The sequence below is a fragment of the Rhineura floridana genome, chromosome 21 (genome assembly GCF_030035675.1).
Source record: "Rhineura floridana isolate rRhiFlo1 chromosome 21, rRhiFlo1.hap2, whole genome shotgun sequence".
Classification (NCBI taxonomy): domain Eukaryota; kingdom Metazoa; phylum Chordata; class Lepidosauria; order Squamata; family Rhineuridae; genus Rhineura; species Rhineura floridana.
In genome coordinates, this window is record NC_084500.1 from 6,217,766 (window position 1) to 6,244,786 (window position 27,021).

At 43.3% G+C, this 27,021-nt stretch overlaps 1 protein-coding gene across 13 annotated transcripts in view; it reads left to right on the forward strand.

Annotated features, from left to right (window-relative positions):
* The window catches only part of GTF2I (general transcription factor IIi), a 90,634-nt gene that overhangs the window by 56,737 nt on the left and 6,876 nt on the right, over positions 1-27,021 (forward strand). For all 13 annotated transcript variants that reach the window (XM_061605478.1, XM_061605471.1, XM_061605472.1 and 10 more), the window contains 7 exons: positions 3,416-3,502; positions 4,004-4,102; positions 16,548-16,613; positions 17,369-17,552; positions 20,442-20,500; positions 21,157-21,267; positions 24,240-24,320. In XM_061605478.1, coding sequence (XP_061461462.1) covers positions 3,416-3,502; positions 4,004-4,102; positions 16,548-16,613; positions 17,369-17,552; positions 20,442-20,500; positions 21,157-21,267; positions 24,240-24,320 — 687 coding nt within the window. The remainder of the gene's footprint in view (positions 1-3,415; positions 3,503-4,003; positions 4,103-16,547; positions 16,614-17,368; positions 17,553-20,441; positions 20,501-21,156; positions 21,268-24,239; positions 24,321-27,021) is intronic.

Sequence of the window (27,021 nt, forward strand, 5' to 3'; positions counted from 1 at the left end):
TTTCTTTTAAAGCATTCCATAGTTTTTCATGATCTACACAGTCAAAGGCTTTGCTGTAATCTATAAAGCACAGGGTGATTTTCTTCTGAAATTCCTTGGTCCTTTCCATTATCCAAAGTATGTTTGCGATATGATCTCTGGTACCTTTTCCCTTTCTAAATCCAGCTTGGACATCTGGCATTGCTCGCTCCATATATGGCAGAAGCCTTTGTTGTAGAATCTTGAGCATTACTTTACTTGCATGGGATATTAAGGCAATAGTTCGATAATTACTGCATTCCCTGGGATCCCCTTTCTTTGGAATTGGGATGTATATGGAACGCTTCCAGTCTGTGGGCCATTGTTTAGTTTTCCATATTTCTTGACAGATTTTAGTCAAAATTGGAACTGATTCAGTCTCAGTAGCTTGTAGCAACTCTATTGGTATGCCATCTATTCCTGGTGATTTGTTTCTTCCAAGTATTTTAAGAGCAGTTTTCTCCTCGCATTCTAAAATTTCTGGTTCTTCATCATATGGTTCCTCCGTGAATGAATCTGCCATCCTGGCCTCTCTTTTATAGAGTTCTTCAGTGTATTGCTTCCATCTTCCTTTTATTTCATCTCGGTCAGTCAGTGTGTTTCCTGTGGATTATTCAACATCCCTACTCTTGGTTTAAATTTCCCTTTCATTTCTCTAATCTTTCGAAACAGGGCTCTTGTTCTTCCCTTTTTGTTGTCCTCTTCTATTTCTATACAGTAACTATTGTAATAGTTCTCTTTGACCCTATGTACTAGTTGCTGTATTGTTGCATTTAGGGTTCTGACTGTGTTTCTATCACCTTTTGCTTTTGCTTTCCTTTTCTCTTTAACCATTTGATGAGTTTCTTCAGTCATCCATTGGGGTCTTTCTCTCTTTTTAGCTAGAGGTATTGCCTTTTTGCATTCTTCTCTGATAACGTCTCTGACTTCATTCCATAGTTCTTCTGGTTCTCTGTCAACTAAGTTTAAAGCCTCAAACCTGTTCCTTATTTGATCTTTATATGCTTCTGGGATGTTATTTAAATTGTATTTTGGCATTATGATTGCTTTGTTGGTCTTCTTTAGCGTTACTCTGATATTTGATACGACCAGTTCATGATCTGTACCACAGTCTGCTCCTGGTCTTGTTTTCGCAGAAAGTATGGAACTTCTCCATCTTCTGCTACCAATTATATAATCAATTTGATTCCTATATTGGCCATTTGGTGATGTCCACATGTACAGTCGTCTTTTCGGTTGTTCAAAAAATGTGTTCGCAAGAAACAAATTATTGGCTTCACATAATTCAGTAAGTCTTTCTCCTGCTTTGTTTCTGTCTCCTAGGCCCCATTTCCACGCAATTCCTAATCTTCTCTGTTCCCTACTTTTGCATCCCAATCCCCCCTGATTATCAGCACATCTTGTTTTGGTGTGTGATCAATTTCTTCCTGTACTTCTGCGTAAAATCTCCCCAATTCCTCCTCTTCTGCATTTGCCGTCGGAGCACAGACTTGGATGATGGTTATGTTGATAGGTTTCCCATTTAATCTCATTGATATCACTCGCTCAGACCTTGCGTTGTAGCTCCTAATTGCTCTTGCTACATCACTTCTCACTATTAAAGCAACCCCATTTCTTCTTAATTTCTCATTTCCTGCATAAAATATTTTGTAGTTGACTGATTGGAAATGTCCCATTCCCATCCATTTCAGTTCGCTCATGCCAAGTATTGTAATGTTGATGAGTTCCATTTCTTGCTTGACAATTTCTAACTTTCGCTGGTTCATGCTTCTCACATTCCATGTTCCTATTGTGTGCGTCATACAACTCCAGACTCTCCTTTTGCATCTGTGTACATCAGCCTCTGAGCTTCCTTTCGGCTTTGACCCAGCTGCATCATTAGTCACAGCGCTACTCGTACTTGTCCTTTGTTCTTCCCCAGTAGCTCGATGAGTGTCTTCTGACCTGGGGGTCTCATCTTCCAGCACTATCTCGTGTTGCATTTTGGATACTCTGTTCATAGGGTTTTCGTGGTAAAAGATATTCAGAGGTGGTTTACCATTGCCTTTCTCTGAGTTTGGATGCATCTTAGTCTGGTGTTTCAGCTTTGACCATTCCGCCTTGGGTGCCCCTGCTAGGAGTCTAGCCTCTTGGTCGAGACTCCTGACGGCTTTGCTCTCAGCTTCTTCAACACACTCAAACCCCCTCACCACGTTAAGGTGTGCATCCAAAGAGGAGGCCACTATGCGGTATTTGCATTTAAAACCCCTGGATTCAAGTGCCACATTGACACAAACATGATTAAATCTGTTGGCAGAAATGTACTATCTCACATTGTATTGATACACAAAACAGTCTGCTTCATGCAAGAGCTTTCTATTAGGGGTGTACATCAAACACAAGATTTGGTTTGGACTCTAATTTGGCACTTCTGAAAATGGACCAATTTAATCCGAAGTACTTCAGTGGCTGTCCAGTTCTGTTCAGATCTGAATGTCTATTTGGAAGACCAAAACTTTGTTCACTATTATGGGGAGTCTTTTCTTTTTTTAAATGCAGGTGTGGCAGCCTGTTCTGAAGGGATAAATTTTGTCAAATTTCACAAGGGAAACTGCAGTAGTTTTCCTGCAAGAGCAGCTTTTACAATGTTGGGGTGGTTAAAAAAGGAATAATTAAATCTGTCCTAATTGTTTTATGGGTAAATTCTACGACAACAGCAGACATCAGAAAGGTTCCCCAAGATAAGAAACCTGCCAAATTTCAGAAATATAGATCCTGGGGATTTTATGCTAGGGGTATTTAAAATTGATTTGAAATTTGGTGGGGGAGAGGTAGAAGGGATTTGCTTCCCTTCCTGCCTGTGCAGAGATTAGATGCAAGGTCTAAAGAGTTAAGATGAATGGGGGTGGGTGGGGAAAGGTTTGGCTTGTGTTCTGCTCGGTTGGCACCAAAAGTCACAGAAACTAAATGCAAAGCTGATTTGACAGGGGTAGATGTGTGGGCATGTGGCAGAGACAGAAGGACTTGATCATCCAGCATTTGCCAAGCAAGCGCCCATAGCAGAACTAGCAAAGATCACAAAGCCAGCAAGAATGAAGTGATACATTACTCCGACATCCCTTCCTGAAAGCACTGGTAAAATCATTCTTTCTGATTAGAAGCTAGACCAGTCAGTTACAAACGGTAAGCTTGGGAATAAATATCTCTTTTGCGGTCTGCAGTGTTTTTTCAGTGTTACCCCATATTGCTTTGGAGCAATCTCACTTTGGCTCAGAGAAGCCCTGATTCTATCCAAAACAGCTTTCTTCAGGATTAGTCAAACTGCTGCACACCACCTACTTTCTATACTAGATTATTTGTAATAACCCTGCAGCAGCCTATATATAAAAGCAGTAACCAAAAGTATCTTCCTTTGTAGAATCCCAAAGTCCCAACAACTCGAACTCCACACGAAGTCCTGTAAGCAACTCAAAGGTTCCAGAGATTGAAGTTACTGTAGACGAAGGTATGGACTTGACTAAATATTTTTGATTAAAATAGGTAATTTGGAATGTACAACTTATTGAATGAGGGTTTCTTCCATCTGCAGAGCAAAGCTTGTCTTTGGAAACTCAAGCTGTGTGGGGGAGGGGAAGAGAAGCAACCAGCAAATCTTCTCATTCTTATTCCAGTTTAGATTTTATGTATGCCTTCATTGTGCTGAAAGAGCTCTTTTTTTAAAAAGTACTTCTTTAAAAGGTACCCACTGAAAGTAGCTGCTTTTAATATTTGCTCATTGCATACAACTTTAGAGTTTCCTAGGGTAACCTGCCATTTATACCATGTCCACTGCTCTCTCCTCATTACTAACCAGGGCTGGATTTTTAGACTAGTATTGAAAATTCTAGCCTTGCATATTCATATTGTATGCTGTAAAGTCCAAGCAAAAAGCTTTCCTAGTTCATTGCTATTACAGTTGCTCCAGTTGTTAGTTTACATGGGATGTATTGTGTGTCTGTTAACACAGGTCTTGCTAACAAGACACAAACCCCAGAAGTTAGAACTAATCCTCAAACCAACGGATCCAATGTGGGCTTTAAGCCAAGAGGAAGAGAATTCTCCTTTGGTAAGTTCTGCCCAAGATTATACAACCATGAGAATGGCTGTATACTATAGCCCGCATGGATTTTTCACATTCTGCAATGTGAAATTGAAAATACCCACCATGCCATTCTCCTGCTTCTCATAAGCTCATTTCAGAACAAAACCTTACAAAACTTATAGTCTTGAACTCAGAAACACTTGTTTAACAACCCCCTAGGTTTTCATGGCGATACACAAAACAGTCAGAGAGAATTGAGAGTTCAAAGTGCAAAACAAGACAAAAAAATCCAGACCCCTGTTGGACTTTTTTCTGTCAGTGGTCTCATAATTTGTTGAAATTAATTAAAAATCAGCTATGCTCACAGAGTACTTGTAATCCTATTACTGACCTTGCCCCATACTCTGACCTTCATCTTCTGCAGTTTAAAAGTAAAAAAAAATGCATGGCTGATTTTTAATTAATTTAAGAAATATAACATTGAAGTCTATTATAAAGTCAGGCATGCTCACTAAGAACCCTTAGTGTTCTAAAAACCAGACTCACAGCTGTTTGGCTTGGCTAATCAGGTGGCACCCACAGAAGACCTTTCTCTCACTTTAGACAGTCCTAGCTTCCTCCAAAGAGTCCTGGGAAGTGTTTGTGAAGGGTGTTGAGAGTTGTTAGGAGAGTCCTATTCCCCTGACAGAGCTCCAGTGAGCAGAGTGGTTTAACAGTCAGGCCCTGTTCTCGGGATTGTAACTCTATGAGGGTAATAGGATGTCTCCTAGCAACTCTCAGCACCCTTTACAAATTACATTTCCTAGTATTCTTCGGGGGAAGCCATGACTGTCTAAAGTGAAAGAAAGGTCTGGTGTGGATGTGGCCACAGGTTTGGCTTAAATTTGGGTGGGAGACTACATTTGTCTGCTGTAGAATAAAAAGGTAGGGGAAACCCTGAAAAACAATGATACTGTTCACAGTGTTTTCCTTTTGGAAAGGAAAGGGGTTTTCTCTCTTCCCGGTCCTCCCTTTCCCCACCACCTTCCTTCCTCCCTCCGCTTCTGTCCCCCTCCCTACCCCTGTCCCAGGCCAGTTTCACCTTTTCTAAGCAGTATTGTACAGGAGTAAATCCCACTGAACTCAAAAAGCATGCAAATAATCCAACCTGCCCTCTCCTCCTCCTCCTTCCTATCCTCTCCCTTTTGCCCCTTCCCTCCCACTTTCTTCACCCCTCTGTTCCCCTCCTTATCCCCTTCCAATTCCCTCCCTCTCCCGTCCCCTCTCCCTCCCCCATGGCCAGTTTTTCCTATTCTAAGCATGATTGCACGGGAGTAATTCCCATTGAACTCAATAAACACGCAAATGATCAGACCTGCCTTTCTCTTCTCTCCCTCCTCTCTTCTCTCCCTCCTCTCTTCTCTCCCTTTTTCCTCCCCTCCCCTCTTCCTCCTCCCCTACCACTTCAGCCCTCCCTCCATCCCTCTTCTGGTCCTCCCTCATGGTCAGTTCACCTATCCTAAGCATGATTGCACAGGAGTAAATCCCACTGAACTCAATAAGCATGCAAATGATCAAACCTGCCCTCCTCCTCCCCTTCCCCTCCCACCTGCTCCCGTCTCCCTCCTCCTCCCCTATCCCTGCCCTTCCTCTTCCTTCTCTCCCCATCCCCCCATGGTCAGTTTCATCTATCCTAAGCATGATTGCAGGGGAGTAAATCCCATGGAACTCAATAAGCATGCAAATTATCAATCCATCTCAACAAACCTACACAGGATCCCATTTCTTACTTCCTGGGTTAAAAAGCAGGGAAATTCTCTAATAGGAAAAAAAACCCTTGCAGTTTAAGAACAGACCATTGGTCTCATCTGAAGGGTGGTTTTCCCAGGTATCATGCCATCACGTGGGTAATAGCGCTATCTAGCATCCAAAGGTAAGAATGTACTGAAGTCAAGACCTGGGGCATCCATGCCCCTCCCACTCCAGTTCATTTGCGACGAGTCCGAAGTGAGATATCTGAGAAGGTGCAACAGCCAACAGGCCTACCAGCAAGGAAAACACAGATACAGGCCAAATAGGACAGAACCACATTCATTCCTAACAGATCTAGAAAGGTCTTGATTCAGTTACACAATCTAAAGCAATACAACTTTGAACAGTAATAATTTGTTTGTTTTTTTACAATAATTTTTATTCAAATTTTCATAAAACATAGAAAACAAAATCATAAAACATTCAAAGACAAAAAACAAAACAAAACAAAAATGATTAAACAAAAAAAAATAAAATGTTGACTTCCCATTTGTCACATATCAAATCAGTTATAGGTCTACAATATATAACAATCCTGTCTCTTAAATCATATTATAAAATCACTTTCCTCCAGTAGTTATCTTAATTAATCATCAAATCTCATAAACATTACTTTATTCTTTCCACAAAAAGTCAAAGAGAGGTTTCAATTCTTTAAGAAATATATCTATCAATTTTTCTCCAAATAAACATGTCAATTAATCCATCTCGTTAATAATTATAAAAATCTTATTGTCATAACCATAGTCCAAATAAACATTTCGATTAATCCATCTCATCAGAATCTGTTAGGCCCAATACTTTCAATAGCCATTATTCCATTATCCCTATTAGTTCCATCTTCCATCTTCAATAGTCCTGTTAAGTCCAGTAATTTCAGTGTCCAATCTTCCATTATCAGTATTCCATAATAATCTTGCTGTTGTAGCCATAGTCATATAATAAGAGTCTGATGGGAATTTCCTCTATCCCAAATATTTTCTTGCCATCCATTCTGAATAAGTTGCTGAAATACTGTTGTAAAGTCATATCTGTGTTCTTCTTTTTTACAAAATGCACTGGCTCATCTCTTGAGAGTTTTTCCATTGTCACATGGCTGCAGTTAATTCCATAGATTTTCTCTATATCAAGCTCCATCACATCATTCCAGTCCAGAAGATTATCCAAGCCATTGATAACTTTATCTCTAATATCTTCATTAATTTCTTCAGAGATAACGTTAAATTTCAAACAGTAGATTTTATTTCTAAAATCCATAAACTCCAGATCTTTTTCCAATTCCACATTTGTTCCAATCTCCAGGGCTTGTATCTTCCCTTTATTTTTTCTTTTCTCATCTCTGATCTCATTCTCCTCTCTCACAGGATCCCCTATTTCTTTAAGCTCCTGCGTCATTTTGCTCAGTTCAATTTTCAACTCCTTACTACCCTGTCGCAGGGTTTGCTTCGTTATCTCAATCTCATCCATTATTTTCTGAAACATAATTACTTCCAGATTCTCAGCCACTTTCTTGATTGCCATTTTTAAAACCACGAAAACAAAGCAAAACAAAAATAAAGAAGAACCACTTCTTATTTCAGCAACAATTGGGTTAATATTCCAGGCTTGATGACATCACAGTATAAACAGAGCAACCTGCCTTATCTCTCTATGTTCAAGAATGCAAAACAAATTTAGTTCCCAGCATCAAAACAGTTAGTGGCGTCGTGAAGAAGCAGATTCGTCAAAAAAAGAGAATAGTCCCAGACAATATAATATTCCTCAGAATAGAAATCAGGAATAGAAATCCCTCTTCTGTTTATTATCTTTAGAATGCACTTCCAGGACAGCTTTTTGCGACAGAAACAGAGATAAGCTGTTAATTTCGTGAATAACAGAGAAGAGCTATATCTCACCCAGAAGTTGTCCAAAGCCGATCAATCTGACAAATCTCCTTTTGCTGCAACAATTTAAACCAAGTAAAAAAAATAATAGAAAGAAGGGTGCTTGCCTGTTAGTCCGTTCTCTCTTTCAAGAAAAGATAAACGTATCGCTTAAGCAGATAGAGCTTGTTAGGAAGTCCGTCCGGCATTGTTGGCTGGACCTTATCTCATAAATTAATGAAATCCAGTCCTCCCAACAAAAACAGGCTTTTGAGGTTGATCTCTACGTTTCTCCCTGCCCGGGAGAAATTTCATCAGTCAAAAAAAAAATGTTCTGACTGATTTATATCTGAATAAGCTTCTTTTGAGGCGGGAGCCCATCCCAAAAGCAGGCACAAGCGAAGTCACCCTTCCCGGAAGTCCGAACAGTAATAATTTGAAAGGTGGTACCAAATCCCCGGGCATCGCCTCCAACAGGGAGGGCCGTGATGGCATGATACCTGGGAAAACCACCCTTCAGGTGAGACCAATGGTCTGTTTTTCCCAGATAGCATGCCATCACATGGGATGTACAAAGCAGCCCCAACAGGGAGGGACCAACCACTGCTTACTTATGAGAAAGGACCTGTTGCAGAACACGCCTCCCAAAAGAGGCATCAGTAGAGGCATCAGTAGAGGCATAGCGGTCTATCTCATAATGCTTGTTAAAGGAATCTCGAGTAGACCATACAACTGCTCTGCAAATATCTGCAAGAGGTGCGTTGGTTGCGAAAGCAGCCATAGTAGCTGCTGACCTAGTCAAGTGCGCCGTTATCTTATTGGCACTGGGAACTTAAGCGACTCGTAACCCACTGCAATGCAGGCGTGCAACCAACAAGACAATGTGGATTTAGAAACCTTTTTCCCCAGTGGCTGTGGGGAAAGGATACAAACAGTGAATCTGTTAATCTTATGTCCTGGGTTCGAGACAGGTAGGTCTTGAGGGCCTTCCGGACATCTAGCGAGTGCCAGGCCTTCTCCAGTGGATGGATGGGCTTCGGACAGAACAAAGGAAGAATAATGTCCTGCTTGCAGTGGAAAGCTGAATTTACCTTGGGACGAAAGGATGGATCTGGACGTAACATTACTGAGTCCTTATGGAAGATGCAGAGATGGCGGGCCGATGACAGTGCTCCCAACTCTGAAACTCTTCTCACCAAGGTGACCGCCACCAGGAACAGGACCTTGAAGGACAACAGTCACAATAGCACTGACCTAATGGTCTCAAAGGGAGGGCGCTGCAGGGCTTGCAGGACCTTTGGCAAACTCCACGAAGGAAAATGGTGACACACTGCTGGAGAAAGGAGAGCTGCTCCCTTCAGAAAATGTTTGATAAGCGGGTGTGAGCCCATGGGAATGCCAGAAGAGGAAATGGATAGAATGTCGATATGGTGGAGGCGTGACGACACAAGGTGCTTGGTTTTAGTCCCATCTTCAGACCTCTATGTAGAAATTGCAACACAAGATGTACAGTGGCTTGAGAGGGTTGGAAGTTGTGGGACGCACAACATTTGGAAAAGGCGAACCAAGTACTCTGGTAGATGCGATTCATCAAAGCCTTCTAGACGCCAGCATTGTATCAACAACCTTCTGTGATAGTCCTGCACAAATCAACTGCCCCCGTTCAAACGCCAGGCTGTCAGCCAGTCGGGATCCGGTCCCTGTGACAGAAGATCTGGCCTGATTGGCAACCTCCAAGGGTCTGTCACTGATAGTGAGAGCAGGTCCAAGAACCATGGTCAGCAAGCCCAGTATGGGGCTAGCAGGACCAGTTGAGCCCTTTCACGTTGCAGCTTTCTCAGTGTCCTGCCCAGTAGAGGTATCAGGGGAAAGGCGTACAGAAGACCGTCCAGCCACGGTGTCAGCAGTGAATCTACCAGGGCTGTAGAGTCGGAGTCGGTAGAAATGTACCGACTCTGGCTTCAAAATAAATTTTGATTGACAGTTTTTTTAAAAATATAAATTCAAAATGTCAAAGAAGCTTCCCATGAAGTCAGCTGTAGTTGAGCATTTCACCATAACTCAAGATGGAAAACATTTTGTGTGTCAGTGTATGACACAGGACCCAGATGAAGACAAATGCTGTGATGCCAAGATCAGCGCATATTCAGGCAGCGATAAAAATGCTCCTATGAGAGCTTCCAATTTAAAAAGACATTTACAGCCCTTTCCAGGGCTGTGGCGTTGGAAGCAATTTTGGGTGGAGTCGGAGTTTGAGTCGGACAGTAGAAAAATAAAGGAGTCGGAGTGGAAGGTTTGGCGTACCGACTCCACAGCCCTGGAATCTACGGACTCCGTGGTCATTTGGCTAGACAAGTGTTTGGTTTTAGTGACAGCCTTGTAGTGGAGTCTGGATTGCTTGTGCTTTGTAGACTTGTGGCGCGATGGAGCCTTGCACTGCTGTTTTACCCCTGTTCCGCCATAGTATACATGCACAAAGGTAGGGGATGCGGTATCTGTCACCAACACACGCACTAGGAGGGGGGTGCGGTGTGCATAGTGGCACCGGTACACACCCATGGGCGAGGGGAGCGGTACAACCCCAAGTGCACTACTAACAACGAAGTACGATGAAGACAAAGCTCTGGTACACGCACGCAGTGGGAGGGGTGCGGTCCTGCTCGTGTGCACTTATAAATGAAGTAGCCTTTCCGCCTCCTGGGCTCTTTTTTTTTTAAAATAGCGTTAGTTATACCCCCCTCGCTAAATACATTGAGTATATAATTGATGTGAGACAAGAAGGGGGAAACTAAAAGGTTTTAAGGATAAAAGTCTCAGAAACAAAAAGGGCAGGAAAACGGGAAGCGGACAAAATGATGGCTGTTGAAAGGGTGGGAAATTTCAAAATACAATGGCGGCTGCCCAGGCTAACTAGCACTGAGCCCCTCAAGGGAGCGCAATGGCGGCCGTCACAGTGAAAGGGACAGACTGCTGGGGGGGCAGTAAAAAGGCAACCACCCCACAGTTGCTGTTGCCAGGAACGAAATAGAGAGATGCCGGCATGAGCACCCAGCGTGCCGCCGAAGTGAGTACATGGAGCCGCCGCCGCGAGCTCCTAGCAGCAACAGTGGCAAGCCAAGGAGAGAGGGGGCTGCTGCCGCCGCTGTGACCTTCAGACTCGCCACCTCTGCCAACAATGTAACAGCCGTGAAAGAGAGGGAGCCGCCACCGCTGCTGCAAGGTCAGAGACGGCACAAGCAGCCTCCACTGTTCCCCTAAAGACAAAAGAGAGGGAGCCGCCGCTGCTGCTGCAAAAGCAAGGGCAGCACAAGAAGCCTCCGCTGTCCCAAAAAACCGAAAAGGAACAGGGATGGCAGGAGGAAAGGGGGAAAAAACAACTGAAAATAACCTTCCAACCAGCCCGAACTATCCCAAAAAGGACAAAAAGTAGGGAGGGGAAAAACAGAGAACAAAAAACTCCCAACTACAACAACCCCCAGTCCCAACACACACTCTCACACACAAAACATTCACACAAACTTAACTTAAATACTAAAAATTCTACCACTACATGTGAATATAATTGCCTTGGACGAAGGCAAGAATGAACTGGAATGAGAAGGGCATGGATGTCCCAGATCTTGACTTCAGTACATTTTTGCCTTCGGACGCTAGATGGAACTATTACCCACATGATGGCATGCTACCTGGTGAAAACATACCTAGAGCCACAGATATTTCTATCAAACTTTAAAAGCAGGAAAATTGGGCAGCTGTAGTGAATGCACCAGGGGAGCAGGAGATCTGACCTCCTCTCTGAGATGTTGTTATATGCCTTCAAGTTGATTACAAGTTATGGCAACTCTATGAATCAGCGACCTCCAATAGCATCTGTCATGAACCACCCTGTTCGGATCTTGTAAGCTCAGGTCTGTGGCTTCCTTTATGGAATCAATCCATCTCTTGTTTGGCCTTCCTCTTTTTCTACTCCCTTCTGTTTTTCCCAGCATTATTGTCTTTTCTAGTGAATAGTGTCTTCTCATTCTGTGTCCAAAGGATGATAACCTCAGTTTCATCATTTTAGCTTCTAGTGATAGTTCTGGTTTAATTAGAACAAATTAGAACACCCAGTTATTTGTCTTTTTTTGCGGTCCATGGTATGCGCAAAGCTTTCATAAGAAGAGCCTGCTGGATCAGGCCAGTCGCCCATCTAGTCCAGCATCCTGTTCTCACAGTGGCCAACCAAGTGCCTGGGGGAAGCCCGCAAGCAGGACCCGAGTGCAAGGACACTCTCCCCTCCTGAGGCTTCTGGCAACTGGTTTTCAGAAGCATGCAGCCTCTGACTAGGGTGGCAGAGCACAGCCATCATGGCTAGTAGCCATTGATAGCCCTGTCCTCCATGAATTTGTCTAATCTTCTTTTAAAGCCATCCAAGCTGGTGGCCATTACTGCATCTTGTGGGAGCAAATTCCATAGTTTAACTATGCACTGAGTACAGAAGTACTTCCTTTTGTCTGTCCTGAATCTTCCAACATTCAGCTTCTTTGAATGTCCACGAGTTCTAGTATTATGAGAGAGGGAGAAGAACTTTTCTCTATCCACTTTCTCAATGCCATGCATAATTTTATACACTTCTATCATGTCTCCTCTGACCCGCTTTTTCTCTAAACTAAAAAGCCCCAAATGTTGCAACCTTTCCTCATAAGGGAGTCACTCCATCCCCTTGATCATTCTGGTTGCCCTCTTCTGAACCTTTTCCAACTCTATAATATCCTTTTTGAGATGAGGCGACCAGAACTGTACACAATATTCCAAATGCGGCCGCACCATAGATTTATAGAACGGCATTATGATATCGGCTGTTTTATCTTCAATATCTTTCCTAATTATCGCTAGCATGGAATTTGCCTTTTTCACAGCTGCCGCACACTGGGTCGACATTTTCATCGTGCTGTCCACTACAACCCTGAGGTCTCTTTCCTGGTCGGTCACCGCCAGTTCAGACCCCATGAGCGTATATGTGAAATTAAGATTTTTTTGCTCCGATATGCATAATTTTACACTTGTTTATATTGAATTGCATTTGCCATTTTTCCGCCCATTCACTCAGTTTGGAGAGGTCTTTTTGGAGCTCTTCGCAATCCCTTTTTGTTTTAACAACCCTGAACAATTTAGTGTCGTCAGCAAACTTGGCCACTTCACTGCTCTCTCCTAATTCTAGGTCATTAATGAACAAGTTGAAAAGTATAGGTCCCAATACCGATCCTTGAGGGACTCCACTTTTATGGCCCTCCATTGGGAGAACTGTCCGTTTATTCCTACTCTCTGCTTTCTGCTTCTTAACCAATTCCTTATCCACAAGAGGACCTCTCCTCTTATTCCATGACTGTTAAGCTTCCTCAGAAGCCTTTGGTGAGGTACCTTGTCAAACGCTTTTTGAAAGTCTAAGTACACTATGTCCACTGGATCACCTCTATCTATATGCTTGTTGACACTCTCAAAGAATTCTAATAGGTTACTGAGACAGGACTTTCCCTTGCAGAAGCCATGCTGGCTCTGCTTCAGCAAGGCTTGTTCTTCTATGTGCTTAGTTAATCTAGCTTTAATTATACTTTCTACCAGTTTTCCAGGGACAAAAGTTAAGCTAACTGGCCTGTAATTTCCAGGATCCCCCCTGGATCCCTTTTTGAATATTGGCATTACATTTGCCACTTTCCAGTCCCCAGGCACGGAGGAGGACCCGAGGGACAAGTTACATATTTTAGTTAGCAGATCAGCAATTTCACCTTTGAGTTCTTTGAGAACTCTCGGGTGGATTTGTCAGTTTTTATATTGTCCATTAAGCCTAGAACTTCCTCTCTTGTTACCACTATTTGTCTCAGTTCCTCAGAATCCCTTCCTGCAAAGAGGATTTTCTTGGTAAGTGGCATTCAGAGGAGATTTACCATTGCCTTCCTCTGAGGCTGAGAAGCAGTGACTGGCCAAGATCACTCAGGTCTCCCAAGTCGCGGTCAAACACTCTAACCACTACACCACACAGTAAATGTGATGTAAAGTTTACAGGATCGATGAACCTAAATCCCCACCGTCCCATCAGAACTAAAACATCTACGCATGCGCCAACACATTAACAAACTAACGTAAGCTTCTCTCAGCCCGTTTGAGTTTTAAGGAAGAAGCCTATATGGGCTCATCCACTCTTGCGCCATTTTCTAGGCCAGCCACTTCTCGTTTCCATGAGCGACTTGGACGCTTCTCCTTGTGCATGCGCCGCAGCCGTTGCTCTCTGTTTTTTCCAGGAGCGCCACTGCCGTCCTTGAAGGAAAAAGGGGAGGGCGAAAGTGGGTGAGGAGAGGGTTAGCATCCCCTACTGTGCGCGTGCACTTCCGCGTGCACTCTTACTTCGCTTTTCTCAGGCAGGGGTGGGGACAAGTGAGCGGAAGCGGTGGCGTGAGAGGCAAAAGCCCTCTTTCTCTTTTACATATTTGTTTAGCAAGCTGTGTTTTTTTTTGTAATGGCGGATGTTTGGTTTCTCCTTTCCTAGCCTCTCCCTGATTAACGCGAGCGCGCGCGGTGGCGGCGGCCATTGGCGTGGTAACCGCCGCCCTTTCCTCCACCACCACATTTCAAAGGAGTTGATTTTTCTCTTATCCGCCTTTTTCGCTGTCCAACTTTCACATGCATACATAGAGATTGGGAATACCATGGTCTGAATGATCCTGACTTTAGTGTTCAGTGATCCATCTTTGCATTTGAGGACCTTTTCTAGTTCTCTCATAGCTGCCCTCCCCAGTCCTAGCCTCCTTCTAATTTCTTGACTATTGTCTCCATTTTGGTTAATGTGAGATATTGTACTGCCCTACAAATTTGTAAAAATGCAAACACAATTTGGGTTGGTCTTTCACAGTCCAATCCACTTCCTGTGTAGCTTGGAAGAATTCGCTATTTTCTATTTGTGGTCTCTCCAGTCGCGCAGTGTGGGTTCTGCGGCTGCAGATAAAAGACGAGATACATTCTAGAACTCTAGCCAGGATAGCGGTGCTTGTAGTCGTGCCTTCCCTGAACAGGAGAGTTGGCATGTGCTGCGAAAGCCTCCATGGTAGGATGAGTGACTTTGCACTTGTCAGTATGTGCCGGCTGCACCGAGGTGATATACGGTGCTGTATTAGCCAGAAGCTGCCTATGCAGTGGCTTGTAAAGCAGATAAGCAAGGAAGAGGGTCAAGGGGTCTCAGTGAACGTACCAAGTCGTCTTCCAAAAGGCAAAGTCAGTGAACAAAGCAAGGTCTGATGTTTTAACAAGGGCAGTCTGGGTTTCAAGGCATGGGTGGTGAGGGTCTGATGCTGGTGTCTTGATGCTGCTTCCAGCAAAGGGCAGCTGGCTATCTTTTAAGCTCCCCTCCCTGGTTCAGGTGCTAGCAATCAGCCCTCCAACTCCCAGAACCTTGTAGACTTAAACGGCCAGAATGCCTGCATTACTCTGCTACTCGCAGGTGTCTTCACTCTGCAGGGAGTGGAGGGGCCTCCTGTTCACTCCCTGAGTCTGACTGAGGGGCCCCAGCTGTATCCTGAACATCGTCCCTCTCCTGGGTCTGTTGTGCCAATCCACTGCTCCTCCTCCTCCTCTGAGGACTCATCTGAGGGAGGCATGGCACCGCTCAGTTCTCATCTGACTGCCGTGGTAACAGTGTCTCGGAGAACACTTTCTGTGAGCCTTTCTGATGCTGAGTCTAGCAAATCTTTTTCTCTTTAGGGAACATCTTTGCTTCCTTCATCCTGTCTCCTACCCCACTTTAGGCATTCACTGGATTTTGTTTCCTTTTGGGTCGTCTTTGTGCTCCACTATTTACCACATCTCTGTGGCACAGTGTCCATTATTCAGTTAGTACTGCACTTGCAGAGACAAGATTCCTACAGCCAACAGCCACAGTGTGGGCTGTGAATGTAATTAACGTGTATGTTTTTGTTATGTAGATAGCAGTCATGAGAATTGCTATTTCCATTTCAGTGAGAGCGTTCCCCCCCCATGGGGGGGGGGACATGGTCCTGAGGCTGCTCAGGTTTCCGTGCACGAACATGCTTGTTAATTACCTTTATACCATTTTTATTGATTGATTGATTGATTGATTGTATTTGTATACCGCCCCATAGCCGAAGCTCTCTGGGCGGTTTACAATTGCATTAGTTCTGCCCTTGTTTGATTTGTCAGGGAGACCAATACCATTCTCCTCTTTTACCACTACGCACCTTCTTTCAAGCCTGATCAAGCAATATTAATATCCCATTAGATTATTAGAGTTGCCCAGCGGGATAAAACCAGTGATCTATCTAATATTTCATTCTTAACTAACTTTAAATGTTCTTGTGGTTACTGTTGTTTTCAACTATTTTAATTCAGTTTGATTCACTAACTAGAGGACGTATTTGCACTCTCCCAACTTGGGCATTGGAATGCAGCATCCACATGTAAAATAAGCCCTCGTTTTCTGTTGGCAGCTCTGTTGGGGAATTTAATTTCATAGAGATTTCCCTTAACACTTGTTACCAAAAATGTGAAAAGTTAATGGCTGCAACACATTACTAGACCACCTGGGGAAATCCTGTGACCACAGTTTTAAATTGGTGGGTGGAGGAATGACACTGTGCTGACACTTCAGCTTATGGTTAGCAACAGGTGAATACCGCTTTGAAACTTCATTTTTAATTCTGAGATGACTACTTTGCCCCTGCTGGGTGTACAGGAAACATCCAGACAACATCCCCTGGCACTTCAGTAGAAGCAAAGAGGTGATGGGTCATGATACACATAATTGATTTGCCCTTCTGATGTTTTGACAGAGGCCTGGAATGCCAAGATTACTGACCTGAAGCAGAAAGTTGAAAACCTTTTTAATGAGAAATGTGGTAAGTCTATTGAGCCTTTTAAAAGAGGAGAATTTTATCAGCAAGATATTTGACAAATTTTTATCTTTATGCCCTAGTTTTTAGTATTAGGTTAGTAAGTCAGTGTCTAGCTGTACCATGTAATACTGTAGATGGGAGCTCACAAGTAAGAAATATTACAGAATATTATTGTTGTGTTTTGGCTTTCTATCCTTTTGCTTTTTTGCAGTAGCAATCTGATTAGCTGGTGTGACTGGAAAGTGGTTAAGCTTCTGCAGTGACCTGTTTTCTCAATTCAGTACATCAGCATATCTATAGATTCTTAATATTGATTTTCAACATTAGATTGAAAGCCTGCTCATGTACATTAGGGCCAAGTGAACTTTTTGAGGGGTTGTTTTTTTTCCACAGCAAAGGTAACTTTGCCCTCTCCAAAATGTCTTCTACAAAAGAACAGTGTTCCCCACATCACCTTTCGCTATGAAATCATGATCCCAAGAGAGAAGGACTGTTCTTTGCATATTGCCAGTTACCTTCTTCTAAATTGGTCAATATACTTTAAAGAGAGTGAATGGTTTGACCCCTGTTGTATTCCCCTCAAATGTTACTGGAATGTGGGACTTTATGTGTATGTGTGGAGGGTGAATGGTCTCACAAAAAGGGCCTTCCCTCCCTGTTTTGGCTGAGCTCTAGTAAAACACTGTAAGTGTGAGAGAGACATTCTGCAAAGGCCAAATCCCTCCCCCTCAAACATTGTGAAATATGTTTTGTTTTAGGGGAAGCCCTTGGATTGACTGAGCCTGTGAAAGTCCCGTTTGCGCTCTTTGAGTCTTACCCTGAAGATTTCTACGTTGAAGGCCTTCCTGAGGGAGTGCCATTCCGTCGCCCTTCTACATTTGGCATTCCTAGATTGGAAAAGATCCTCCGAAACAAAGCTAAGATAAAATTTATCATTAAAAAGTAAGCCAAATGTAATGCATACCACATGAGTGGCCTCTCTGCATAGCTTAAATGAATTCAGAGTTCAGCCTAGACAAACGCTGGATTCTTCCAACAGAGAAATGAGGCTACGTTTAGGGTAGGGATTCTGAGACTCATGGTAGACCTCCCTAAGACATGGGCACACCTGTTCCAAACATTCAGCACAATAATAAATGAAAATATTTTATTCGTTCATAGCCACAGGTTCTCACAGCTGAACAAACAGTATCTGAAAATCAATTGATAAGGAATCATTAGCACAAACTCAGTATTTGGACACAGCAGGGATTGGAACACTTCCTCCGGTTCCTCTCTAAGGTTCATAACATCCAGGGTTTTTTTCTTAATAATGTTATTTAGTCTAATTTTTGTAAATTGTATTGCTTTCATTGATGTATTTTGATACTTGTATTTATTGTTCTTCGTAAGCCGCCTTGAGGGCCTTTGGTCGAATGGCGGGGTATAAATAAATTTAATAATAAATAGTAACAATTTGAGATGCAGATACAAATCAAATGTTTCAAATCTTGACCTGGAAAGATCCTGCAGTGCAAACATCTGAATAAATTTGAATCAGAGATAGAAACAGCGTGGCCTTGTGTGCTTTTGATCTACCTGATAACTGAAAGTGGAACGTGAAGTAATTAAAGTTGAAATATCCAACTAGGGTGACAGAGAGCATCCTGTCTCTTAAGTGCTGAATACAGTGAATGCTGTATATTATGCAATTGCTAACATCTTTCATTGATTAAAAGGAACAGCCACTTCTTGAGAGGGATCTTGCCATATCCAAATACGCCACTTGCTTTGTCTGAACTTGGACAGTGATAAAGGCATTTTGTAAGATACAAAACTGCAAATTAGGCAAGGATAGCTTAAAGCAAACACCTTGTCTTTTATTATACTACCATGAAGGAAGCTGTATTTAATGCAGTTGTCAGTGTCGGCCTTTACGTTAATCTCTTCAGTCCTACTTTCTTTTGTCTTTGCTAAATCTATTGGGTAAGCTTTCAGTTCATCAGAATTCAGGCCATAAGTTATTACAGCTGCATTGCAATTCTGATCCCAGCTAGAACGAAAACCTTTTTAATACAGTGGAAGCTTGCTATAACACATCTCACTACTGCAAATTTGGATGCACCACAGGTTTGACCATGTTCCCCGAGTAAAATACTGTACCCCTTATTTTTCTGTTTGTTACATTTCTTTTTTGGTCCTTTGTGCTGGTAAGGACTGGTAAGTCCTCTGTTCACTTCCACCTTCCTCCTGCCCTTTTTGTTCCTGGTGTTTTTTTTCCTAAGGGACGCTTATCTCTCAAGCCTGCTCCAAGTTCTTTAGTTACTATCAGTGGAGCTATATTTTTATTTTTGTTATTTATTTTTTCCTCTCTTTTACCCTTCCTGCTTCTTCCTTCCCACTCCATTCCTCAGCTGCAGCAGCGGGGTGATTTTGGGTTGTTGGTTTTTTCCCCCTCTCTAGGAACTAGTACTTGCTGCTTTAACCCTTTCAGTGCAGTTTTCATTATAAAGCAGAAGCCTTATAACACGGTTGTATCCTTTGTCCCGAGAGCCAGTGTGGTGTAGTGGTTAAGGTGTTGGACTATGACCTGGGAGACCAGGGTTTGAATCCCTACACAGCCATGAAGCGCACTGGGTGACTGTGGGCCAGTCACTGCCTCTCAGCCTCATGAAAACCCTATTCAGAGGGTCGCCATAAGTTTGAATCGACTTGAAGGCAGTACATATACACACACATCCTTTGTCCCCGACTTTTACATTATGAGTTTTTGCTGTACTTGTTCCATACAACATTTCTTCAGTACCACTGTTATTGCCTAAAAGAATAATGAATACAAGATAAAGTCAGGCAGTGAGCTCGTAGCACTCACATTTGTCCCAGGGGGTGATAGCACAGAGTGAACAGCAGGCAAATGAAGTTTAGACAAGAAGATATGAGCTGGCAGATCTTCAGAAATCCTGAGGTCAAAATAAGGGGCTGGTCTATGGCACTGTCTGATTAAAAAAGAAAAGCTAAGTAGGACATAAAGTCTATATAGTTGCTTTTAGTATTTTAATTAATATTTGCACACTTATCGAGTCCTCTCAAGAGGAGTGGGGAGTTTGTGCTTTTTATAATTCGGGGTGGGGATTGGGGGGAAATGGATAACTCCTTCTTTAGAGATGCGTCTCACACCAGAGGATAGTTTGCAGTAAAATATTAACCTCCAGTTTCAGAGGCAGTGTCCCTCTGGATACCAGATGCTGTGGACTAATGACAGGAGGGTATTGCTTTTGTGTTCCCCAGACTGACCATTGATGAAAAGAAAAGGTTGGGCCTTGGTTTCAGTCAGGCTTGTTTCAAACAACCATGGATAGCATTAATCACAGTTTGAAAGCCTCCAAATTCCTTGTGGATTTGGCAGAGGAGGGGGAAGTGCGCAAGCCTGAGGCCCGTTGTGGCTTGTCCTGGCTCATTCACATCACATTAAACTATGGTTTTGTGTGATGTCTGAATGCAGCCAAGATTAGGATACACGTGGATCATTCAATGTGTTCACCTTGGTTTTGCTGTAACATTTGGCCTGAAGGGTTCTGAGTGTCCCTGAAGTGAGAGAGGGCTTAAGGGAGTGACATCCAAGGCAAATGAGCCAAGCAGAATTTGGAGGGAGCAAGATGCATATGTTGGGGATGATCATTGTTCTTTCTCTTCCATGATCACTTAGGATACTCCATCCATTTGGCCAGACATACTATGGCATCTATTTTGAGCAGCTCGGCCTTAGAGGGAAATGAAACTGCAATTGTGTTTACTTTATTGATTTCACTTCTTTATATTCTTATGCCAAAACTTTGCTGTGTTTCTTTGCAGGCCTGAGATGTTTGAGGCGGCAATTAAAGAAAGCTCTGCTGCTATTCCAAGCCCTCAAAGTGAGTTTCATCTGATAGTTACATTCTTAATGGCACCAATTTTGTTGCTTCATAAAGATGAAAAGAATTAGGAACAATTTGGGGGCAAGGTTGACATACAGCAGTCCAAGGTTCTGGAGAAGCCTTGTGAAAATGGAAATAAGTCATGGCTTTTGGACATTGTGCCTCAGAATGAATGGCACAATGAATGGCTACTATACCAAAGAAGTGGCAAGAGCCACAGAGACCAAATACTAGTGTTCTGCTCTCTTCATCTCTGTTCTCAGTCCAAATCTCTAGCTAGCTGCCATTCTGTGTGTGCATTTCTGTGAGTCTTTCCCCTGCCTCCCCAGAATGCTCTCTCAAATATGACATAGGGAATATGATGCCACTTGAGACTTTCTTGGGGGAGTTCCTAATCTTTTTGGAGGGCTATGGCACTGCCACTCTCAGTAACACTCCTGTAATGGAGAATGAGGACAGATATGGCACCAGGTATGTTTAGGTGGGTACCAAGGATGCTGTCCTTCAATTAGCTCCTACACCTACCTAGTGTGTTGGTCACTCTTGGTTTCAATCTTACTTCTTGTTGATACTTTTCGCTGTGCAATCACAGTATGAAATGAGATTCAAGAGCTGTTTGGTGTTAATGCTTTGAATTAATGTGTTTTTTTAAGGAAGAGCCAGTTTATCAAATACTGTGATTAACACTGTAAGTGTGCCTGATCCAGTGGTGAACACAGCTGCTGGAGTGGAAGACCTTAACATCATTCAAGTGACTATACCAGGTACTCTGCCCAATTTTTACTAGTGTGCATTTTAATAGCCCTTATCTAAAATAATAATCTCTTTTTCCAGTTTAACATTTGTATTCCTCACATACTTCTAATTTGTTCTAGCTGATGTTACCAGCAAGTATTACATAAGATACCGGCCAAAATAAGCCCTGTTCTTCTGCATTAGTATTTTCAGGATATGTTTCACGAAAGCTTAGCTTAAGTTCCCAAGGGCTAGAACTAAAAGAAAAGCAGATGTTCTCAAACGTTGGCTTTGTGAATTAAATGTGGTGCGAAAGCCCCATGTTCCTTTTTTTCATTTCCTAAAACAGTTAATTCTGTAACGACAATTGCTATTTTATTGATGGGGAACTGGAACTGAAAGGAGCTTGTCTAGGCTGGATGCCTTTGCTTACTGGAACGCACTGGCTTCCCCCTGCCAGTCATAGACTAGTGTCCTTAGAACTTGCATGAGGGTTTGGGATGGAGATTTTCCTTGCCATGCACCAAAAGCGGTGACTGATTTGGTAAAGATGGAAGTTCTCCTGTTTGGTGTAATTAGGAAAAACCTGGAGAAACAAGGGAAGCTTGACAGCTGCTCTTTAACAGCTCTCCTTTCCTTGGGGCCCACCTCACAAGCACTGGCTGCTGACCCAGCAGATGAGGAGGCGGCACTGTGGGGAAAAAAGAGGTGACAGTTTAGCTCTTGGCCTGCCGGCGCTGCTACAGCCTACATTCCTGCACTGGAATTAGGCTGAGAGAGAAGCAGGGCTGTGGAGTCGGAGTTGTGGAGTCGGGAGCAATTTTGGGTGGAGTCGGAGTTGGTAGAAATGTACCGACTCCGACTCCTTCATAAATGGCAAATGTATATTAACTGGTAATAACAAATTTACTGTAGTAAAATGGTAGCACAAGGCATTTCATCACCACCACGTGAATCCAGAGCTTGGAAAAGTTACTTTTTTAAACTACCATCAGCCCCAGGGATTGGGCTCATGGGAGTTGTAGTTCAAAAAAGTAACTTTTCAAAGCTCTGGATTCACGTGGTGGTGATGAAATGTCTTGTGCTACCATTTTACTACAGTAAATTTGTTATTACTAGTTAATATACATTTGCCATTTATGAAGGAGTCGGAGTCGGAAAGTAGAAAAATAGAGGAGTCGGAGTCGAAGGTCTGGCGTACCGACTCCACAGCCCTGGAGAGAAGTTCGGTGCTTCAAAGTCTCCAAAATATGAACAATTTTGCGATCCATTACTTTAGTGATCCTGTACTTGCTGGCAAGACAATCCAAATTGTAGTAGACCATGACAGAGCGGCAGAGATGCATCTGCAGTCCCATTGCTCATACCAGACGGGGACAGGCAAATAGCTGTGGCTCTATCAAGTGATGGCAGTTGGGCCAACTTGGAATCCAGCCCCTCCCTGGTCCCACTGGCAGTCCGCCTGCTCACACATTGGGTAGCCAGAATGGGGAGCTCTGAACCGGCAGAGTAATGCTGGCATCACTCCGCTGGCAACAGCCATTGGAGAGAAACAGTTACCACCACCACCCAGCCTGGTACAATGGGGGGTTGGATTGCAGCCTAAATCACTCTATAAAACAGAGATGGGGAACCTGTGGCCTTTCAGATGTTGTTGGACCCCAACTCCCATCAGCCCCAACAAGTATGGCCAATGGCCAGGGATGATGAAGCTTGTCCAGCAACATCTGGAGGGCCACAAGTTCCCCATCCCTACTTTAAAAAAAACTAATGTCTTGCAAGTATCATGAATCTGACTTTAGAAATGCATAATTGTAGCTGTTTCTTTAGTACCATCTGTGTGCACAATATGATGCCCAATATTTATTTCCTATTGGAGAATGAGGACCACAAAGCAATGAACTGACAAAAAATGTATTAATTGCCTGGGAGAGAGTGCTGATGACTGCCAGATCTCTGACAAGTTGTCTCCCTTTTGCAATGCTTCCATGAGATACCTAGCTTGGAAGAAAAGCTTGGTGTCATTTTGCATTAGTTGACTTTTTCAGTGGCTTTGGAAAAGCACCAGGTGTCACTTGTCTCTGTTTTGTGTTCTTTCCTTTAATCAGGTGTCACTAATCTGTCACCTGTGGGTGCCATGGCACCTGCAAAGGCCCTCAGTAGCAGCCCCAGCTGGTATCCCAGAATCTGAGCTTTCGTTTTAAAAAGAAAGCAACCTCTAGCCCTCCTAGAAAGAAAGTTGTGAAGCAAAATGTTCAGGTATCCTTCTAAGTGATTTATGTGAAATGAGCTAGGCTGGCAGCTCCTGCCTGTCTGTGTTAGTAGCCAATGAGTGAAGTCAGAGTTGTGACTGATAAGTGAGTTGTGTGGCTTCTGTTTAGGATTGGCACTAGAGGAAAAACAGCTTTTAACAGCTACATGGCAGGCAGGAATTCAATAGGCCAAGCCTTTTCTTGTAAAGAAATTTTCCCAATTACGTGAAAAGCTTCACCACGACTACTTTCTAATTTTGTGTTATACCTCCATGGCAGCCATTTTGTGACTGGTGCCCCTAGCAGTCTCTCAAAATTTGAAATGTGCCCTCTGGTTCAAAAAGGTTGGTGACCCCTGCCTTTAGTCTTTAAGGCAGGGATGGGGAACCGACAGCCCTCAAGAACAACTTCACCATCCATGACCATTAGCTACAAGAGAGAAGACTTTAGCAGCAGGCACACCTGCTATAGATATGCCCTGTACAGTACTGGGGTGGCACCCACATGGTTCAGGTTCTCCCCCTCCATCCCCACCGCTTTAAGCAGCAAAGGACTAAAAGTCTTAAGGGTGAGGTGGGGTCAGTGATTGGACCAGAGATAAGATCGTAGGAGCAACGCTGATGAGTACAGCAGGCACTTTGAATAAGTAGGTTGACTTAAAATAGCTTTGTTGCTTTAAATAAGATCTTAGGCAGTTTTCAAGTCAGTCCTAATATAAGATTTCATTCTTGTTTCTCCAAATTTTACAGATGATGATGAGAGAACTTCCAAAGTAGAAAAGGCCCGACAGCTGCGAGAACAAGTGAATGACCTGTTCAGTCGGAAGTTTGGTAATTTTATTTTTCCAATATAGGCTCTGTATACAAGGTTCAGAACAACTTAACCAATAAAACAGCCGTTTGCAGTTTGGGAAGTCAGACGTTATGGTGTGCAATATGTGTGTCCATGCTCACCAAGGTAGCATCTATTTTTTTTGTTGCTGGTTATTAGGCTGAAAGGTGGCCTATAAATTTAGTGAACAAATTCATCCTTTTGTACTTGCTAATTGAATGGAATACTCCTATGCCCCATTCCCCAAGTCCTATTTATGTAGTTCCATTTCATCGGAAAGCAAATACTCGGTAGGTAGAAAACAACATCCTTTTAGCCTCATCACCACCAACTCTCCAGTTGTGAGTGTGATGGGCTACTTAAGGGGTGAAAAATTGTATTAAACTATCTTGGACATATGCTTTGAAATGCCTGCCTCATTATAGTCACAATTATATCTAAAACAACATTTTTGATTCCATGCAAGTTGACATGTTTGTGTTTAGTAGCCCATGATGTAGTCTCCTTGCAGCCTCATTTGGGTGATCCGTCATGAAAAACCCCTGCCAATTGACCTCTGTAGCTGTTTTTTCTTTCTGGTGGATTTCATACATCTGATAAGCAGTGACAAACAAAAGAGAGCACTTCTTTACACAGCACGTACACTGTGCTCCCTGCCACAAGACGTCTGTTGCCTTCATGCCCTGCTTGTGTGCAGAGATGCTGGACTGGTGGACCTTTTTTACTCTGATCTGATTCAGCTGGACACTTCTTATATACCCATCTATTTTAAATAAGCATTTTTAAAAACAGCATTTCCAAAAACTTAAATAAATGAATCACAATTGTAGTTAAAAAAAAAAAAAAAAAAAGTTTGGTCCCAGATGTTTATTATTTATTTATTTATTATTATTTTATTTATTAATTGCATTTTTAAACCGCCCTATAGCAACAAGCTCTCAGGGCGGTGTACACAAGATAAAACCACAATTAAAATACGAACAAGTGTGGATTATAAAACATATTAAGAACAGAATTAAAATACAAATTAAAATAAAAATTACAACTACAATTAAGTTTAAAATTAAAATTAAATTTAAGCTTAAAATGCCTGGGCAAAGAGGTAGGTTTTTACCTGGCGCCAAAAAGATAACAAAGAAGGCGCCAGGCGTATCTCATCTGGGAGGGCATTCCATAATTCGGGGGCCACCACTGAAAAGGCCCTAGATCTAGTTGCTGTTCTCCGGGCCTCCCTATGAGTTGGGACCCGGAGAAGGGCCTTAGACGTTGAGCGCAGTGAACGGGTAGGTATATAGCGAGAGAGGCGTTCCATCAGATATTGCGGTCCGATGCCGTTAAGGGCTTTATAGGTAAGAACCAACACTTTGAATCTGGCCTGGAAACATATTGGTAGCCAGTGCAGTTGGGCCAGAATAGGTCCATTATCGCGGCCAGGCAGCGGTTCAGTACATTGACAGCCTCACCTGAGGAAGATGAAAAGGAGAAGTAGAGTTGCGTATCATCAGCATATTGCTGGAAACGCACTCCAAATCTCCTTATGACCTCTCCCAGCGGCTTCATATAGATATTAAAGAGCATGGGGGACAGAACTGAACCCTGCGGGACCCCATATTGGAGTACCCAGGGACTCGAGTAATGCTCCCCAAGCATCACCTTCTGGAGATGAATCCCAAGATAGGAGCACAGCCACTGCCAAGCAGTGCCTCCAACTCCTAAATCCGCAAGTCGCCCCAGAAGGATACCATGGTCGATGGTATCAAAAGCCGCCGAGAGATCAAGGAGAACCAACAGAGTTACACTCCCTCTGTCTTTCCCGACAGAGGTCATCATACAGGGCGACCAAGGCTGTTTCTGTACCAAACCCCGGCCGAAAGCCCGATTGAAATGGATCCAGATAATCAGTTTCATCCAAGAGAGCCTGGAGTTGGTGAGCGACCACGCGCTCTAGAACCTTGCCCAGAAATGGAACATTTGCTACCGGTCTATAGTTGTTGAAATTATCGGGGTCCAAGGAGGGCTTTTTTAGGAGCGGTCTCACCACCGCCTGTTTCAGGCAGAGTGGGACCACTCCCTCTCGTAAAGAGGCATTAATCACCTCCTTGGCCCAACCGGCTGTTCCATTCCTGCTAGCTTTTATTAGCCATGAGGGGAAAGGATCCAGAGCAGAAGTGGTCGCCCGCACCTGTCCAAGCACCTTGTCCACATCCTCGAGCTGTACCAACTGAAACTCATCCAATAAAACCGGACAGGACTGTGTTCTGGACACCTCATTAGGTTCGACTGCTACAATATTGGAGTCAAGGTCCCGGCGGATGTTCGTGATCTTATCTTGGAAGTGTTTAGCAAAAGCATGTCTCCATTAAAGTTGTTGCTGATTTTATAGCAGTCCTAGCCTTGTCACTGTCATATTTTCAAGTAAACCATGTATTCCTTATGACCCAGAATCATGTCAGTGTAACCGCCAGGCTGGATTACTGTAATGCGCTCTATGTGGGGCTGCCCTTGAGGTTGGTCTGGAAGCTGCAGCTGGTGCAAAATGTGGCAGTGCAACTTCTCACTGGGGCAAGGTATTGCCAACATGTCATCTGGCTGCTGAAAGAATTGCACTGGCTGCCCATTAGCTACCGGTGTACAAAGCCCTATGCAGCTTGGGACTAGGATACCGTAAAGACAGTCTTATCCCTTATATATCCAGTCGAT